Genomic DNA, 18,902 nt, shown 5'->3' with positions numbered 1-18,902 from the left:
AAACACACATACATACAATGCCTAGTAGTTAGTAGTGGGGAGGCAACGAAGCATTGCACAAAGAGGAAATCGAGAGTAGGAAAAACTGTAGACTATATTCTATCTCACTCTCTCTTTCGTCACATCCCTTTTCAAATCACCCCCGATTCTAAAGAAGTTTTTACTTCAAAAAACCTTTATAAGAATTTTGGATAGAGAATTTCGATAACGGGGAGAATCACAAACAGTACTATGCACATTGGACCTAATTCCTTATCGAAGCAAACGTGTCAGAAACCATTAGGTCAAGAGAGGAGGACATCGTAGAACAGTCGCTTAGGAAACACCGACATGCAAGGTTTCACGAATTAGGTAGACGACCAAAATGGACTTACTTGTCTCCTTCCTGAATACGATCTCTCTACCCTTTGACTCACAGTTTAAATAATTGCACAGTAATTCATTATCCGAGTTTTAATTATTTTCCTATATTTTCCAACAATATATATGATTCGTTTATTTTGAAAGTGATTTTAAATCAAAAATTAATTGAAAATCATTTTCAATTGAAGTCTGTATATTGTTTGGAACAAAATAAATATGATTTTATAAATATTTTTCATACTTAAATAAAAGTTGTTCTCAGGGATTAATTATAATAGTGACTTGTGTCAAGAACAATGAGATAAATTTATTTAATAATAAAAAAATGCACTTTGCACCACTCTCGAAATTAACGAAACATATATATATTTGTTTTAATAACAAAATATGATATCAAAGTTTTATATAACCGTAATATTATATTTTTAATTAAAATCGTATTACTGTTAATCATTATAAATTTAACGCAACTCATCAAAGGTGAGTTGATTTCTTCTAACAAAATTAAATCTCGCAGTATATAATATTAAAACATATTTCGATTTGTTTGACGAACCATTAAAAATATGTAGAAAGAAAAGTTAAAACGACAAAGAGGAATAATATAATAACGAGATTACTTTAAGTTGGTTAGTTAAAAAAGTGAAACGTAACGATAATGTCATTCGTTGATCAGTTTTTTTATGTTCCAAATTATGTCGTGAGTTTTTTTACAGGGAGAATTACGTCACTGATATTACCTTTTAAATTACTCCTCGTAATTTTTCCTTTAAACCTTTTAATAGGTACTGATATTCCAACGGTGTTATTAACTTTACCTTTCTCATTTTTTCTTCTTCTTTTTTCTTTTTTTTTGTTTTTGTTAATTTCACCAAACGAGTTGATCAAAACAACGTTCCTTCAACGTTCTTTAGCTTTTCCTACCAAAGTCATTATCAGATCTTTGTGCATCCATTTGTCTTCATCCTTCTAATCTAGACTCGTATCGTACAAAAAAAAAATGAAACGAAAGAAATAAAACAAAGAATAACTTATCGGACCTGACAAGAAAATCTGCTTTTAAGATAAAAAAAGAAGACATTTTCTACCTTAGTAAAAAGTAAAAGGTACGATAAAGGATGTCTTACCTTTGTCTAGATCCTCGAACGATAAAGAATTTTTCTTCAAAAATAAGATATGAACCTAATCGATAACTTTTACACATTAATTTTTATCACTGATATAAATTATTCCCTCTTTTTCAATTATAATTAGATTTATTTTATTTCTAACATTACCTATTATTAAATATTTTTTCATTTATACTTTTCATTGTTTTATTTAAGAATACAACTTTGTTGCTGCAGTTTTTTTTTATTAAATTCAAACCTTTATTGTAAACAAACTGATTATACATTTGTGTCTCAAAGTATTATCAATTGTTTTTCACTACCTTCTTTCACCTATCCATAAGCAATTGGATCCCGTGTTGAAAGAACTGATAACCTTTTGAGGTGATCCACCAATCGGTCCAATTTTGGGCTTGTTTATAAAACCGGAAGTGCTGGTCCGCCAGGCCGTGCGAAATCGATCAAAATGAGTAGTAGCCAGAGGAAGCAACGTCTGAAGAATACGGAGGGTAGGTTAGATTTCCCATTTCAACGTTTCCAAGTATGTTTTGAAAACTTTTGCAACATGAGGCCAAGCATTGTCATGTTGCAAAATAACTGTATCGTGTCTTTCGAGGTATTGCAACCATTTTTTTCAATGTTCGGCTCAAACGCATTAATTGCCTTCGATAAAGATCCCCTGTGATTGTTTCAGACAGTTTTAACAGCTCATAAAATACTACATCGAGCTAGTCCCACCAAATACAGAGCATTACCTTGGATCCGTGAATAATCGGTTTAGCCATCAGCTTACAAGCGTGGCCGGGATAACCCCATAATTTTGAGGTTATTGTAAAAAACCCATTTGTCGTCACCAGTTACAATGCGATGCTGAAATCCTTTCCGTTTTTTTCTTTTAAACAGTTGTTCACAGAAACAGAAACGCCGTTCAACATCTCTCGGCTTTAACTCGTATGGCAACCAATATCCTTGCTTCTGGATCATTCCCAGATTGTTTAGGCTTTTTGAAACTGCTTGTTGACTCACTCCCAATAATCCTGCCAACTCCTCTTAACTTTGACACGAGTTTTCATCGAGAAAATGCTCTAATTCCTCATCTTCAAAAACTTTTGGTCTTCTACCACTATGCTGGATTTTTTACGCGGAAATCACCGCTCTTGAAACATTGAAAGCACTCACGACATGTTCTTTCACTCATAGCAGCCTCACCATAAGTGTCTGAGAGCATTCGGTGAACCTCAGCCTCGGATTTTTTCATATTAAAAAAATAAATGAAAACCTTCAGTAAATGAGAAGGATTCGGCTCAAAAACTGACATTTCTAATTTGGATGTAAACACAAATCAATTACTGGTGCTATCAGGTTATGTTCACGAGATGCTAAAGAATATTGTGGAAGCTGTTTATAATGTATGTATTCGACGTCTACTTGCCATTAATGCCATTTATAGGAAACTTGCGGGAGCAAAGTTGTATAATTAATATAAATAATAATTGAATTGAATTAATGAAGAATGATTGAATTTGAACCTAACTAAATGGTAACATCACATTATTTAAATGATGTGTTGTCTGTGGGAGATCGTTAGTTTCGTCAATGAAATTTAACGGGAATAATAATAATTCGTGCGAATGTAATAATGAAAGACATCAAATTGGAATAATTAGATAAATGGAAAGAGATAGAAAAAGATAAACAAATAGATAAAAAAGTGAGCCAATTGTAAAGTTTACATCAATTTCTGATATCGGATTTCCGTTTGAACGAACGCCATGAAAATCTACATTAAGTTGGAATCGAAACGTAATTTCATAGGAATACAAAAGAAAAGAAAAAAGAACGAAGAAAAAGAAGAAAAAGATAAGAAAAATAATCTAAGAACGGTGTAACCGTGTCGAGAGATAGAATATCATTATTCGATCTTGAAAAATATCTATGGAAACATTTTACTTCTTTTTTCTTTTTGTTGTCTTTTTTTATTATAAAACTTCGAGAGAGGAAATATTATAAAAATCAATTTTCATTTGGACGTTTAAAATGAAGAGGAAGACGTAAAATCGATAGTCCTCATTTCCGATTTTTATTTACTTTCTTCCTGAGTTAGTCTATTATCTTGTCAGAAAATCCGATACATTTATGTATACTCATTATTTGACAAGTAAATTGTCAAGGATATAAGAAAACAACGCGTCACTCAAGGATCCATATATATATATATATATACATGTATATATAAATATGATTAAAAAAACATGTAGCAGGTTGATTGCATGATATAATAGTAGATGAAATTTTATATTCGTTTTTTTTTTATTTTTAAAATGAAAAAGAAAATTAATTATAAAGTTTGACGTTTAATCTTACGTATAAAAATAACGAAATTCTGACATTTCATGAAGCAATATTTTATTTCTCTGAAAATATTCTGTCTCCAGAATAAATAAATATATATATACATATTTATATATGAGTATGAAATATACCAATATTTCCATCTTCGATAAGCGTCGATGTGAATCGACGTAGAATATCGTTTGGTTCTGTTGCTACATTCCAGGTACGTTTGTCTCGTAGAAAATATACATAAAATGTGATATATATATATATATATATATATATATATATATATATATATAAGACCAAATAGAAATATAAGAACGTAAAATATTCGTGTGTGTATAGTCGGAGCATCGAAAATCAATTTTCAATAAATGTTATACGTTTTTTTGAGTATGTTTACACGTATATAATATTTAAATATATATATATATATACATAATTATTAAAAATATTTCAACAGGATTATCCAACGTACATAATCTCAATGATTTTTCAAATGAAAAAAATTTCTGTAGAATTGGAATAATTTGAAAATTATGAAACGCTGTAACGAAGAATGCGACGAAATATTTCGAAAGAGAGACAAACATAGGATTGAACCTTCGAGAGAATGAGATAGAAGACAGTAGTATTCATATGTTTCTTATTATCTTGGTCTTCTCTTTATGCGCTGCTTCGTAGTCCACACTCCTGGCTATTTAGCGTTGTATATGTGTGTGTTTGTGTGCAACTGCATGCATGATTTTTTCTTTTTATTTCATATAAAATACTAAATATTATTCTAAAAATATGCATAAATTAATTACAATATTAGAGTTCAATTTTTATCATTATTTATAAAAATATTTGATTTGCAAACATTTTTTAAAGTGTTTTATTATTTACTTTCTTTGTAATTATTATAAAAATGCGCGCCTGTATGAATGCAACCCTCCAGACAAACTTTGAAAATGTTGCTTGCGAGCACCATCTGTCGAGACGAAATTTTGTTCTGCCCGAAAATTAAGCAACCCGTCATACATAAGTGTATAAACAGTTTTAATTGCAAAAAAATGTCGTCTCAGTAGATGACGCTCGCAAACAACATTTTCAAAGTGTGTCTGGAGGGTTGCATACCAACAGGCGCGCATTTTTATAATTAAATTAATAATTAAATAAATAATTATAAATTAAAAGTACAAATAATATTATAATAGTATTATATAATAAATTATTCTCGAAACTTGTTTATTTCAAGGTTTCACTTCTAACTTGTATGATATGCACACATGTTTTTTTATTAATATAGGAATATATAATTTATTCTCAACCGAGAATTATAATTTATTCTGATGTAATGCATTGACATGATTTATAAGTTCAAAAGTGTGTTACAATGATAAGTGTAAGTATATCTCTTACGAAATAACCATCTTATTATTTAATAAAATCTTATTCATCTATATCACAAGTAATCCTCAATGATGAAACATTTTTATCTGAGACTATACGAATGATCTATAAAAAAAAAAAATGCTGTAAAAATTAATCTTCAAATTTTAAAAATGGAATTCAATAAAAAAGAAAAAAAACCTTTTTATTACATATCCCATTTCTTGGGTGAAAAATCCAATTCGAACGTATCCCAGTGTACATAAAAAAAAAAAAAAAGAAACATTTCCATTTCTATTCTATTTCGTCTATTATTTGCTATCCATGTTTTTTCAATTTTTCAAAGAAATAAACTTTAACCTGTCGATAAATGAATTTCACTTTTAACCTTTTAAAATAAACGAAAAGTATTAATTGAACGTATCCTATACATGTTTCTTCTTCTAGATCGTTTATATTTTATCGACAGATATAATAACGAAACACACAGGATGGGGTATAAAAATAAAAAAAAGAAAGAAAAGAAAAAAAGAGAGTAGTTCTTTTCCGAAGAATCGACTTGTTTGTCACAGTATATATATAACTTCCTTTCATTTTATTTTTATCGATACACAATAACGAATGGGTTATAGGGAAGAATGCAATAATATTTCTTTTTCTCTCTTTCTCACCATTTTTTTATTTGTTATCGTTTTATTATGTTCTCCAAAATTATTCACTCATACTTCCAGATCATTTGACATATTTATTTTACAGTTATAAACTTGTGATATATATAAAAAAATATATATATATATATTATTTACAGGATACATTGGAAACTCAACAACCCTTTTTACGAGTGTCGAAGGGCTAACGATACATACACGGTTGACGTAGAAAAAAAAAACTGTTCATTCGACATTTACGTTTCAACGATAAACGTTTGATACGTTTATTTTGTAACATCTGACGGAAATGTTTTTTATTTTCTTTCTTTCGTTTAACCCTTTGAATGTGGAACACGTCTGACGATTGCAATCGCATTGAGACGGAATGATTTATCTGTTAATGTTTAGTTTATTTCAATAAAATAAAAGAAAAAGAAATTCTATTGGACGCATATATTCGCCCATAGCAATCAAAGGGTTAAAGTATACGTCAGTTCACTTTTTTTTATTTCATCGTTTTCTTCTTCTGATTCTGAAAAATTGAAATGAATTGATAAACAACAGAATAGTTATATTTTTTTATTATAATATTATGTTTTTCTTTTGTTCGTTAACACACTATAGGAGGATCGGGTTTTTCTACCCATTCCACAGACTGGCACTGGTCGGCGGGTCACGTATTAATACGTTTTATGCAGAACGTAAGCAAAGTTTCAGTAAAACACTTACTAATGCTTGTTTTTTTTTTTCATTGTCACTAATTTTTGAGCAGGAATGATGTTTTTGGTTGTTTTTTTTTTGTAAAGCCTGACCAGTGTTTAGTCCTAAATTTATTAATTTTTAAGAAAAACTATTAATTTGATGAAATGTGCTATTTTGATACTGCAAGTTTCGTGCTTACAAAGTAGCATAAATTCAGTTGATTGATTTTGATAGCATTGAGTTTAAGTTTTCTACATCTTCGAAATACTATTTGATACTTATTTTTCAAATTTCATTGAAATCCTACTACTAGATGTGAAGATACAACATGTTTTCTAAAAAGTGCACTGCTTTCATATTTCGCTCATTTTTGCTCGCTACACGCGTGAGTCAAGCTCACGACTTTCTCGACGATAATATGTTAATAACGTACCAAATGTCACAGCTGACGAGGACCGACGACCAATAAAATTTGTATGTGACCCTCTTCTATCTCATCCGTCTTTTTCCAGTAAAGAAAATCTTCAAAAGGCTTACAACGGGTGCCTCCAAAGCGATGGAAATGCAAAATGACACGAGGTAGGATGCGACAAGGTTGCCAAAGTAAACGATGAGCTATAAAAGCACAAACGTATAACCTTGCCTGAATTTAATATGCTCTTTTTTTTTTACATCAAAAGATTTTCATTTTCTTTAGTTTCATCCCATACAAAAACTCTGAAAGATTTTAACCAGTTAACTGTCGCCAGAATCAAGTCATGACGTGTATACTCGTCAATCACAAAGTAAGTTCCGCTTGAAATATCTTGAAATTTGAGAATATATTTTGTTTTTTTCAAAAATTACAATTGAAATGGCCAATGGTCACTACTTTATACGCATGACGAGTATACTCGTCAATACATTTCTCAATGACGAGTATGCACGTCAATAATATATTTCTCCATGACGTGTATACTCGTTAATCACAAAGCAAGTTGCACTGCTAAAATATTGGATCAAAAAGATGGGTTTATTTTGTAAAATTGACAATTAGGCGCGTTGATTGATTATACGCGTGACGTGTATACTCGTCAATATATATCTCCATGACGAGTATACTCGTCGATATACAAAATCATGCTACTTCTCCATAACAAGTATACTCGTCAATACACTTCTCCATGACGAGTATACTCGTCAATGCACAGTTAACTGGTGAAACATAATTTCTATCAAAACGTAACAATAATTTTATAATTTTATATAATTTTATAATAATAAAAATTAGATTTATATTAAATAAAAAGGTTTAACTGAAAATTTGTTCTTAGAAATATCTTAAGTTAGGTTAAAAAAAGAAAAAAGATAAAAGAAAAATGTAAAAATAATGAGACAAGTCTTACCACAATCCCATTATGAAGGTGCAACGGGCCATCCATTTGACCAGCGGTGATCATCATGATGACAGGGTGAATCAAATAAGCGCAATAAGTTAGTCGCGATAGAGGATACATCAACCTCAGGGACAGAAGATTGTCTATCATTTTAGCTGAGCCTGTACAACACTGTATCACGATGAAGGACACTGCAAGTGCCCAAGCAGTGTGACCCAAGGCCGCGTAAATGGAACTCACCGCTACCGTTAAATTAGCTGGATATAAGCCGTACACAACTGAGAACATTATCAATCCTGACAGCAACCAACCTGTCAACTTAATATACTGAAAATAAAATAATAATAATAATAATAATAATAATAATAATAATATTTATTTTTATTTCTTTCATTTGTTTTTTCATTCATTTAAATGAGAAATGTTTGATGGGTTACATCAACTCGGATGGATTAAAAAATTGAAATGTGAAAGAAAAATTTGAGAAGATCATTGATAATATTTTATAATATTTTATGTTATAACAAAATGGAATAGAAAATAATTGTCGTTGGAATATGAGAGATCGATTTGGTAAATTGAGGCCACGTTTGGTGCCGTCGTCCTCTTAGAAGAGAGGCATACGCCATTCATACGGGACATAATACATGTCCCGATAATATTCTGTCTACCAATGTCCTATTTTCTACTTTTTTTTTTTTTTTTTAATAATAGTTCCTATAGAATTGTCTTCAATTAGAATTCACGATATTATGATGTGGGTGACTTTGAAACTCGACTATTTTTACTTTTTATTATTATTGTATTATAAAAAAATTAATAATAATAATTTTATTAATGTCCATTTTACTTACCAAAGATAATTCGATTTTGCAGTTGGTCTTGAACAATAAATAACCCGTAATCGTACCGATGAAATATGGTCCAGCTCTTAACCATGGTTTATCGTAGAGTTCATCGAACAGTGCAAACGGTTCTTGAATCCTACATTTAGGAATAACTAAATCCATTGAACAAAAAAACATTCGATCGAAAGGTAGGAGAGAAAAAAAATAAAACGTGACGTAATTTTTTTGATTTACCTTGCAACATAATCATTCGTATAAGCTACGGAGAAGGTGGTGAAGCAAGAAGATATTATCAGAAATATCACCAAACTGATTGCCATTTTTTTATACTTCACTGATAACAAAAGAAGTATTATACCAAGTACGTAAAATTGAGTATCGTTTGACATATACCAACTCCAAAGCATACACTGAAATTTAAATATGAGAATGATGATGATGATGATTATTATTATTATTATTATTATTTGAAAATTAAAGTTTCGTAATTTTGATAGAAACTGTACAAGAAGTTTCAAGTTACAATAGTTCAAAAGATGAATTCACAAGTTTAAATATCTTCCAAAACTGTCGAAGAATTGAAAGGGAGGGGGAAAGAAGAAGAAGGAGAAGAAGAAACTAATTAACTTTACTTCATTGATTATTCGTTAGGATGATTTTTGTTGTGATCACTCGTTGTTACGTTAGATCGTGTCTCATTCGTTTCTCCAAAACTTTCCCATCACCGATAGAATTAATTATTGGAAAACGATTGAAACGCGCCTCTAACCACCCCTTTCCCCTCATTTCCTACGTTCCACCGATCAGTGGGTTGCATTCGATCGGATTTATTCGCGCTTAGCAAGAAATTTTCTACCACGCACATTCGAATTTTTTTGCGAACGAATTTTGCTCGAAAAATTTTAATAAATATCATTGCGCAATATGGACCATTTATTTTGAAAATTGTGCAAATCCAATTTCCATAGAACATAAAAAGGAAAAAGAATTTTCTGTATAAACTAAAGGATTATTTTGATTCATTTTATTATGGAATACAACTTTGCTTCCGCAATTTTTATTTTAAATTCTAACCTTTATTGTAAGAAACTGATTTTACATTTAGGTTTTAAAGTACTGTCCATTGTTTTCCCACTACCTTTTTTCACCTTTCCATCAACAATCGGATCTAGCGTTGAAAGAACTGATAATCTTTTGAAACAATCCATTAATCGATCCAATTTTGGGCTTGTTTATAAAACCGAAAGTGCTGGTTCGCCAGGCCGTGTGCAATCGATCAAAATGAGTAATAGTCAGAGGGAGCAACGTCTGAAGAATATAACGGGTGGGGTAAGACTTTCCATTTCAACGTTTCCAAGTATGTTTTGACAAATTTTACAACATGAAGCCGAGCATTGTTATGTTGCAAAATAACTTTTTCATGTCTTTCGAGGTATTGCGGCCGTTTTTCTTTCAATGTTCGGCTCAAACGCATTAATTGCCTTCGATATAGATCACCTGTGATTGTTTCAGACGGTTTTAACAGCTCATAAAATACTACATCGAGCTAGTCCCACCAAATACAGAGCATTACCTTGGATCCGTGAATAATCGATTTAGTCATCAGCTTACAAGCGTGGCCGGGATAACCCCATAATGTTGAGGTTATTGTAAAAAACCCATTTGTCGTCACCAGTTACAATGCGATGCTGAAATCCTTTCCGTTTCTTTCTTTTAAGCAGTTGTTCACAGAAACAGAAACGCCGTTCAACATCTCTCGGCTTCAACTTGTATGGCACCCAATATCCTTGCTTCTGGATCATTCCCAGACTGTTTAGACGTTTTGAAACTGTTTGTTGACTCACTCCCAATAATCCTGCCAACTCCTCTTAACTTTGACATAAGTCTTCATCGAGCAAATGCTCTAATTCCTCATCTTCAAAAACTTTTGGTCTTACACTACTATGCTGGATTTTTTACGAGGAGGACGAGGATTCGGCTCATAAACTGACATTTTTAATGAGTATGTAAACACAAATCAATTACTGGTGCTATCAGGTTATGTTCACTAGATGCTAAATAGTATTGGAAGCATATATTTATAAATTCATAATGTTTGTATTCGATGTTTAATAGGGACTCTGTAGGAGGGACGCGCCAAAGAATTTTGGGGGACAGGAACTTATGTAGTCACGTGATTGCGCGCGAATAATTCAAACGATAAGTTATAGGTTAGGTTTGTACATTTATATTTGTAATTATTAAATGAGAAATTAAACTTACATTTATAGAAAACTTCTAAAAAAAAAAAAAACAATTAAACATAAATATCATAATAAAAACTATAAATATTCCAAACTTAAACTAACCACAGCCATTAATACATACTAAAGATAAACATGGCTGCTCGATGCAACGGAAGCTGTCCCCCCACGATTTCAGCCTTACAATTTATACGCCCTCCTACGACCCATATCGACAGGGATGCGTCCATACGACCCTTCTATAGGATCTCTAACGTTTAATTGTTTCTAATGCCATCTATAGGAAAACTGCGGGAGCAAAGTTGTATAATTAATATAATTAATAATTGAACCTATTTGAATGGGAACGTTACATAACCTAAATGATGTGTCATCTGTGAGATATAAATAATAAATTTATAACAATAAACCAATAAATAAATTAAACAATATAATTTTCTAGAAAAAAACAGAAAATGGACTTTGTTCATCAATTTCCAAATAAACGGTCCACATCATTTTCCACCCTGACATAAGTATGTTAACCTAGAACGATAATCTCGTTCGAATCAATTAAGGATTACATCGATCGAGATAACAATTAGCAAATAGGAACGATCGATTAAACGTTAACCCATGTTTTTTTTAGATCACAATGCGATTTGCAAGGTAATCGAGTTTTTTTTTCTTTTTTTACTTCTACAACATTGTTATTATAATCTGAAGTATCGTGTCGTTTTTTTTTTTTTGTAGACTCGATAATGTTATACCTTTCTAAAATGATTCAATATGTTATAAAAAAAAATGTAATGAGATTAACAGGTTGATCTATTACGAAATCTACGAGAACGTATTAAACGGTTATTATTATTTCTTACGGTTAATCCTATGACGAAAATTATTTAATGACGAAACTATTATTATACGTAATCGATTGTGTTATAATAAAAAAAAAAAAAAAAAGAAAAAACTTACCATCTCTTTTCTAGGATAAAGTGAATTCAAGTATAGTGCATTTCTCCACCAAAATTGTTCGCAGTTCAAATGATTAGCATTTTCCGGTGTGTAAACGGTTCTTGCTACAACTTGTTTTATAGAGATTTCGTTTATCCCAAGAACGAAGAGATAAGCCGGTGTCAATCTACGTGAAGTAGGAAAAAGTAACGTAATATAGGTCGAGGAGTAATCGTGACACAAAAAGAAAAAAAAAAGTCATCTCTTTATTTTTATCTTTTTCTCCATTGGATACTTTCTACTCACCTAACAAATCTGTAAAGAATCATGACGATGAACTTGCTTGTGCTAGTTTTGAAGAAATCGCTTTTATCGATTTTCAAACTACCCAATGATCGGTAGAACAATATTGTAACCAAAAGACCGCTGTAGAATAAAATGAGGTGAACTTTTTTATTTGTTAAATTTCAACTTTTTGTAAATATTATTTTATCTTTTTTACCTGACATTTATTTTTGTCAAATTTTTCTTCAACTTCAACACGTTGAGCGCCATGTCAGTCATCGGTGACTGACACCTAGACTTTCCGCTTAGGCCGCGTCCGTCACAAATGACTGACACGTTCAGCTATTTTCAATACAAACTAACGCCTGTGGCCTGACGAGAGTTTCCCTAAAAATTCGCGTGGCGCTCAACGTGTTAATGGGTTCATCCAGTAAATAAAATAAATATTTACCTGATGAAAAAAAACGTATCAACCGAAAAAGTAGCATTGCTGATCGTCTGAAACATAAAGTTCCTCTCGGTGATGGTTCGCAGCGTTTTATTATCTAAGAAAAAAGAAAGAGAAAAAAGAAAGAAGTAACAGAAAAGGGCAAAAAGTATTTTGCTGACGTTAGTTGAAACAAATGTGTAAAAGGTGTTAGAAAATAGACTCGACGATAAAATTAATTGGTTCACCTGCTATAGCAAAAACTTGTAGATACGTATGAACCATTACGACCCAACCTAATGAAAAGACTCGAAGACCATGAAGACAGGTCAAACTGTCTCTGGCAGCTGGTTCGGTGCTGATAATTTTTCCACCATTTATAGTTGGACTGAAAGCTAATAGACACTTCACCCAAAATTCTGCAAAAATCATTTTCAATAATTACAAGAAGAAAATGTTTTTCAAAAAATACTTTCATTTCAATCAAACCTTTCTCGTTAATATTCTTTATCTGAGTATTTAAATCCTTTTTTTGTATATTATTCGATACTTTGTCGATCAATTCTTCACCATTTTCTTGTACTATAGAAATACAACTGTCCTGTGTTAAATTTTTATCCACAAAATTAATAACTTTTTCGTTATTGTTCGTTCCACTTGAAGATTCGATATCAATGCTTTCTATGACAATATTTTGTTCGTAAATTGCTGCACATATCATTAAAAGAACTATACCTCCTCCGATGGTACTAAAATTAAACAAACAAACAAAAACAATGAAATATTATTAATATTTATTATTATGTAATTAAGTATGTACAATTAATATTTAAATTAAATAATGTTACTTTTAAACTAAATATGAGCCGTTTATTTTAGAAATGACCTAACTCCATTCTTGGTAAGAAAACGCATATTATTCACTTAATAATTGCCATACATATATAATATATAATATATAATATAAAATATATATATATCGCTTGCGCAATAATTTCCGAATAGCATCAACGTGGAGCCATCGGCACTTACCCGATAGTTTTCGCATGGCACCAACGTGGAGCCACCGGACGTCATAATGTTAATAGGAACTATAAATTTAATACCCTTAGATACATTTAAGCAGTATAACTCGTTAATATATTTTTAATCACATTTCAATGCAAACCCTTCAATATCTCGTTTTCAACACCAATGGAGTTAAGTCACTTTTAAAATAAACTGCTTATATATTCTGTACCATGCACATAAAATTTCATTTTCATAGGTTTTTATTATTATTCCAAGTGGTATTTCGAAAGGGAAAGTTTCTTCAGATTTTCTTTCTTTTCACTTAAAGAGACACACCTAATGTCTCCTGACCTCTTGCCATAAATCTATTACTTATCAAAGGATTTTCATATTTTAACTTGTTCAAAGTTTTCAAATACTCGTAGAGAGTATTGTTCTTTATTCTTGAATATTTTTCAGGATTCATAAATTTTGTATGAGTGTGTATGTTTGAGTAAGAAGAAAACGTTTCGATTAGCCTTGAATAATACGAGACTTGGTTAGGTCAAAGATAAACTAACAATTTTACTTGTCGAGTTGAATAAATGAAGATCGTACTTCGGAGAATACTAATTTATTTATTTTAGAAGTAATTTTAATGATCTCACTACCAATACTTTTGAATTACAATTTAATGATGTTGAACGAATGAAAAATTCATGAGTAAATTGGAAAAAAAAATGTATTTTTCATTTTCAATGAATTTTAGTTTATTCTAGTTTATGTGAGAAAAATATTACGTGCGTTTTCCAATATCCATGTATGCACGTAAAAACTATTAACAAAATTAGATCGAAGCAATCTCTTATCTTACATTAAAGTAGATACTTTCAATAGATACTTTAAGAAAAGTATTTGCATAAATATCAAAGAGTGGAAATTCTTTTAACGCAAATTGCAAATCAATTTTATTGAATCGTTCAAAGTATTCGAAAATATTGAAACAAACAATTGCAAGTAAAAATTGTTCGAATGATTTGTTATTAATAATTCGTGGTATCAATTGCAATTGAATTTTATTGAATTGTTCAAAGTATCCGAAAATATTGAAACAAACAATTGCAAGTAAATTGCAAGTAAAAATTATTCGAATGATTTATAATTAATAATTCGTGATATCAATTGCAATTGAATTTTATTGAATCGTTCAAAGTATTCGAAAATATTGAAACAAACAATTGCAAGTAAAAATTGTTCGAATGATTTGTAATTAATAATTCATGATATCAATTGCAATTGAATTTTATTGAATCGTTTAAAGTATTCGAAAATCATTCAAAGTATCCGGTATCAATTGCAATTGAATTTTATTGAATCGTTTAAAGTATCCGAAAATATTGAAACAAACAATTGCAAGTAAAAATTATTCGAATGATTTTTAATTAATTATTCGTGGTATCAATTGCAATTGAACTTTATTAAATAGTTCAAAGGATTCGAAAATCGTTCAAAGTATCTGGTATCAATTGCAATTGAATTTTATTGAATCGTTCAAAGTATCCGAAAATATTGAAACAAACAATTGCAAGTAAAAATTATTCGAATGATTTTTAATTAATTATTCGTGGTATCAATTGCAATTGAACTTTATTAAATAGTTCAAAGGATTCGAAAATCGTTCAAAGTATCTGGTATTAATTGCAATTGAATTTTATTGAATCGTTCAAAGTATCCGAAAATATTGAAACAAACAATTGCAAGTAAAAATTATTCGAATGATTTTTAATTAATTATTCGTGGTATCAATTGCAATTGAACTTTATTAAATAGTTCAAAGGATTCGAAAATCGTTCAAAGTATCTGGTATCAATTGCAATTGAATTTTATTGAATCGTTCAAAGTATCCGAAAATATTGAAACAAATTGCAAGTAAAAATTATTCGAATGATTTGTAATTAATAATTCGTGGTATCAATTGCAATTGAATTTTATTAAATACTTCAAAGTATTCGAAAAAATGTAAACAAATAATTTCGAGTAAAAATTGTTCGAATGATTTGTAATTAATTATTCATGGTACCATATTTGAACTAACATGAATTTCCTTTTAAGTTGAAATAAAACTCTCACTCGGTAGATAGGTAGGTGAACGTTTTACTGTAAGTCGACCTTCGCAATTACTTACTAGAACTAGTTCTTATCTATATCTCGGAAGTACTAGAATGAAAAATCGAAAAGTAAGAATACTTCTTGTTTTCAAGAGAGCAAATCGTTGATTTCGAAAGACGAATGCATTTTTCTTATATTTTTTGTATAAACCACGCCATATACCCAGTGTCACATTTCAAATAATTCGATATCATGAATTAATTGTAAAAATCAATGTTTTCACATTTTCAAATATTGTGTAATCATTTTATAAAAGGTATAACAAATTTGTTTAAGAAAACGAAATGAATATTTCAAGCTGTAAATAAAATTTGATTTTAAATTCAACGAGTATTTACGGTGTATATTTTTTGTTGTTTTTATTTCTTTTAACTCTCGATATGATAAATTTGTTTATACCGTTGAAAAATAATGAATAAATACATTTTTGTGATGAAATGAATTTTTGTAATTTGTAAAAAGTAATAAATTGTTTAAATCATTGAAAAATGGCAAAAGATTTTCATTAATATTCTCCGAAAGTGTTTGTTTCATACTTGTATTAGATTTTCCTTGGATTCAACTGTTTAAATCCCCCACCCAATCTCCTCTTCTCTTTCTCACTCTCTTTCATTCTCTTGGGAGAGTCTCAAGAAAGATCCGGTAAGATGCAATTTACGTTATACAGTAAATTTCTCGTATCCTATGCATCGTTGCGGAGAAACAGATGGAAACCAAATTAGAAGTGTTACCTGAGAGAGAGAGAGAGAGAGAGAGAGAGAGAGAAAGAGAGAGAGAGATAAAATCCCAGCATCTCAATTCGCAAAATTACCTTTCATTGTAAATGTACGAGTTACTTTCACCAGATGATTGGATGAATAAAATTTCGATTGAAATATTTTCCACTTGTTGGAGACAATTTTAAAACTTTGATAATCCAATTTTTTTGTTCAACGTATTATTACAATAAAAAAAAAAAAGCTGAATTATTAAATTTCTACTCAGATAGAAATTTAAAACTAAAAATATACAAACGATCCTTTTTTTTTTATTAAAACAATTTCTCAATTTATCTTTTCGATTAAATATTCTTGTATCCGAAAACGAATTTATTTTATAGAAATATTCTATTTGATTGGAAGACTTGAATAATAAATATCTACGATTATTATACTATAAAATAAGAAAATTAGTCTAATGTAAGTATGACACGCAATAAGGTAATAGTCCAAGGTTAAAGAATAATATTCGATTAACCCATTTTCTTTAACGATCGAAAACTATTACGATATATCTACCATAGATATTTATGTTTCCTTTTCTTAACTTAATAATCTTTTTAAGATTGATCTTCGATAATCGATATCCCGTACTATCGTTATTTATGCATCACCGTGCCATAATTAACCCGCTAATGGAAGCAAATTCATATTGCAACGTTGCTTGAAAAATGTATTGACAAGTTAAAAGTAGAAACGCACAAAAAAAAATTACTTTCTTCAATATTTTAACATTAGGGTGAATTAAATGATCCTGTGTGGTTGTTTTATTTAACTAAATTTTATATAAACAATCCGTTATACAGTTTATAACGTAATAAAGGTAAGAATTTTTAGTTCACCTTAATTGTATGTTAAAAAAAAATTAAGAAAATAATTGAAAGTTAAATAAAAATGGTGTTTAATTGATCATACATATTAATTTAACGTTTGACTACATTAAAATACAATTCGATCTCATAAAAAAACGCATATAAGATCAATGGAATTCAAACGATAAACGTGGCACTTTCACGAGTTGGATGTTTAAAGGCTTTCTACAATCTTACGTAATATTTAACTCTTATTGCTGTTACCGTGGTGCTACTGTTACTGCTGCAAGCGAGAAAATGCAAGAGAGACCAGTGTAAATAATCGTGTATGGTATGGTATAATCGAAGAGACTTAAATCAATCTTTTTCTCGAATTACATTCACTTGCAAAACGAACTTGATCCTAATACGCTTAAATCTACTTTTCATTTTCGTAACGAAACGATGCCACGTGTAGAGTTGAGGTCAATTCATTTTTAGGTTAGTCTTTTTTTATTGATGATTAGTACAAATACTTATACATAATAAAATATTACCAAGATGCTTCATGCGATGTTAAATTCAAGATGGAAATGATGATAAATAATAATATTAGGTTGGTACATATAAAATGTTGTTTCTTTTTTTACATGCAAACGTTTCTCTCCATGTTTTCGTTAGGCTTTTGTTTTTGACATAACCTCTTTTATAGTTGTACTGTCCATTGCCGGAGTAACATTTTAACATAGGAGATTTTCTCTAAAGTATTCCTTCTTGTTATTTCTTTTGAATTTTGTACTGAAATTTGTGTAATATTCTTGTATGAGTAGAAACTTGATAATAATGCTGCAAAAGCTGCATGAAACATAAACATGGCGTTTGGGGAGAATACAATTAACAATCGAAAAGTGCAGCATTGGTTTGAAAAATTTCTATCTGGTGATTTTTCACTATAAAACGAACCGTGAGAAAGACCCAAAACGATCATGAGAAATGATGATGTGAAGGCATTGGTGAAAGTGAATCCAACTGTATCCACGAGAGAACTTGTTATCAGTATGAAAGTTGACCATATAACGATAATGCGACACCTTTCTGAAATTGACAAGGTGAAAAAAATGGATAAGTGGATACCGCACGAAATAAGCTGGATCGGTTGAACGTATGCTCGTCACTACTAACCCGATTTCATCGAGAGCCGTTTTACGATCGGATTATTACCTGTGATGAAAAATGGATTTTTTATGACAACAGAAAAAGGTGTGCTCGGTGGCTTGATAGGGATGAGGTTTGTGCTCATACTCCAAGGCCATCACTTCATCCACGGAAGATTTGAATCACAGTTTGATAGAATGTGACTGGTGTAGTTCATTAATCGTTCCTTCGAACAGGAGAGACAATTACGTCAGAAAAGTACTGCCAGTACATTAATCAGATTCATGAAAAATTGAAAATGAAACTTCCATCACTTGTTAATCGGCAAGGCCCATTACTTCTCCATGACAATGCTCGGCCGCATATATAGCAAAAAACAATTGCATAATTAA

General features: G+C 30.3%; 1 protein-coding gene across 1 annotated transcript; it reads right to left on the bottom strand.

Annotated features, from left to right (window-relative positions):
- Positions 1 to 5,892: 5,892 nt before the first annotated feature.
- On the bottom strand, positions 5,893 to 18,668 carry LOC107073083 (nose resistant to fluoxetine protein 6). The gene is made up of 11 exons (XM_089171681.1): positions 18,577 to 18,668; positions 13,137 to 13,396; positions 12,896 to 13,066; positions 12,672 to 12,765; positions 12,242 to 12,361; positions 11,957 to 12,122; positions 8,994 to 9,169; positions 8,766 to 8,895; positions 7,921 to 8,238; positions 6,969 to 7,150; positions 5,893 to 6,365 (listed from the first exon to the last, which is right to left on the bottom strand). The coding sequence occupies exons 1-10, from the start codon at positions 18,666 to 18,668 to the stop codon at positions 7,025 to 7,027; spliced, it is 1,653 nt and encodes a 550-aa protein (XP_089027807.1). The 3' UTR covers positions 5,893 to 6,365; positions 6,969 to 7,024.
- Between the last annotated feature and the right edge of the window lie 234 nt (positions 18,669 to 18,902).

Source organism: Polistes dominula, unplaced genomic scaffold (assembly GCF_049000335.1).
Source record: "Polistes dominula isolate Pdom_NZ unplaced genomic scaffold, Pdom_raw_medaka contig_84, whole genome shotgun sequence".
Taxonomy (NCBI): Eukaryota; Metazoa; Arthropoda; class Insecta; order Hymenoptera; family Vespidae; genus Polistes; species Polistes dominula.
This window is presented reverse-complemented; position numbering and strand designations above follow the sequence as displayed.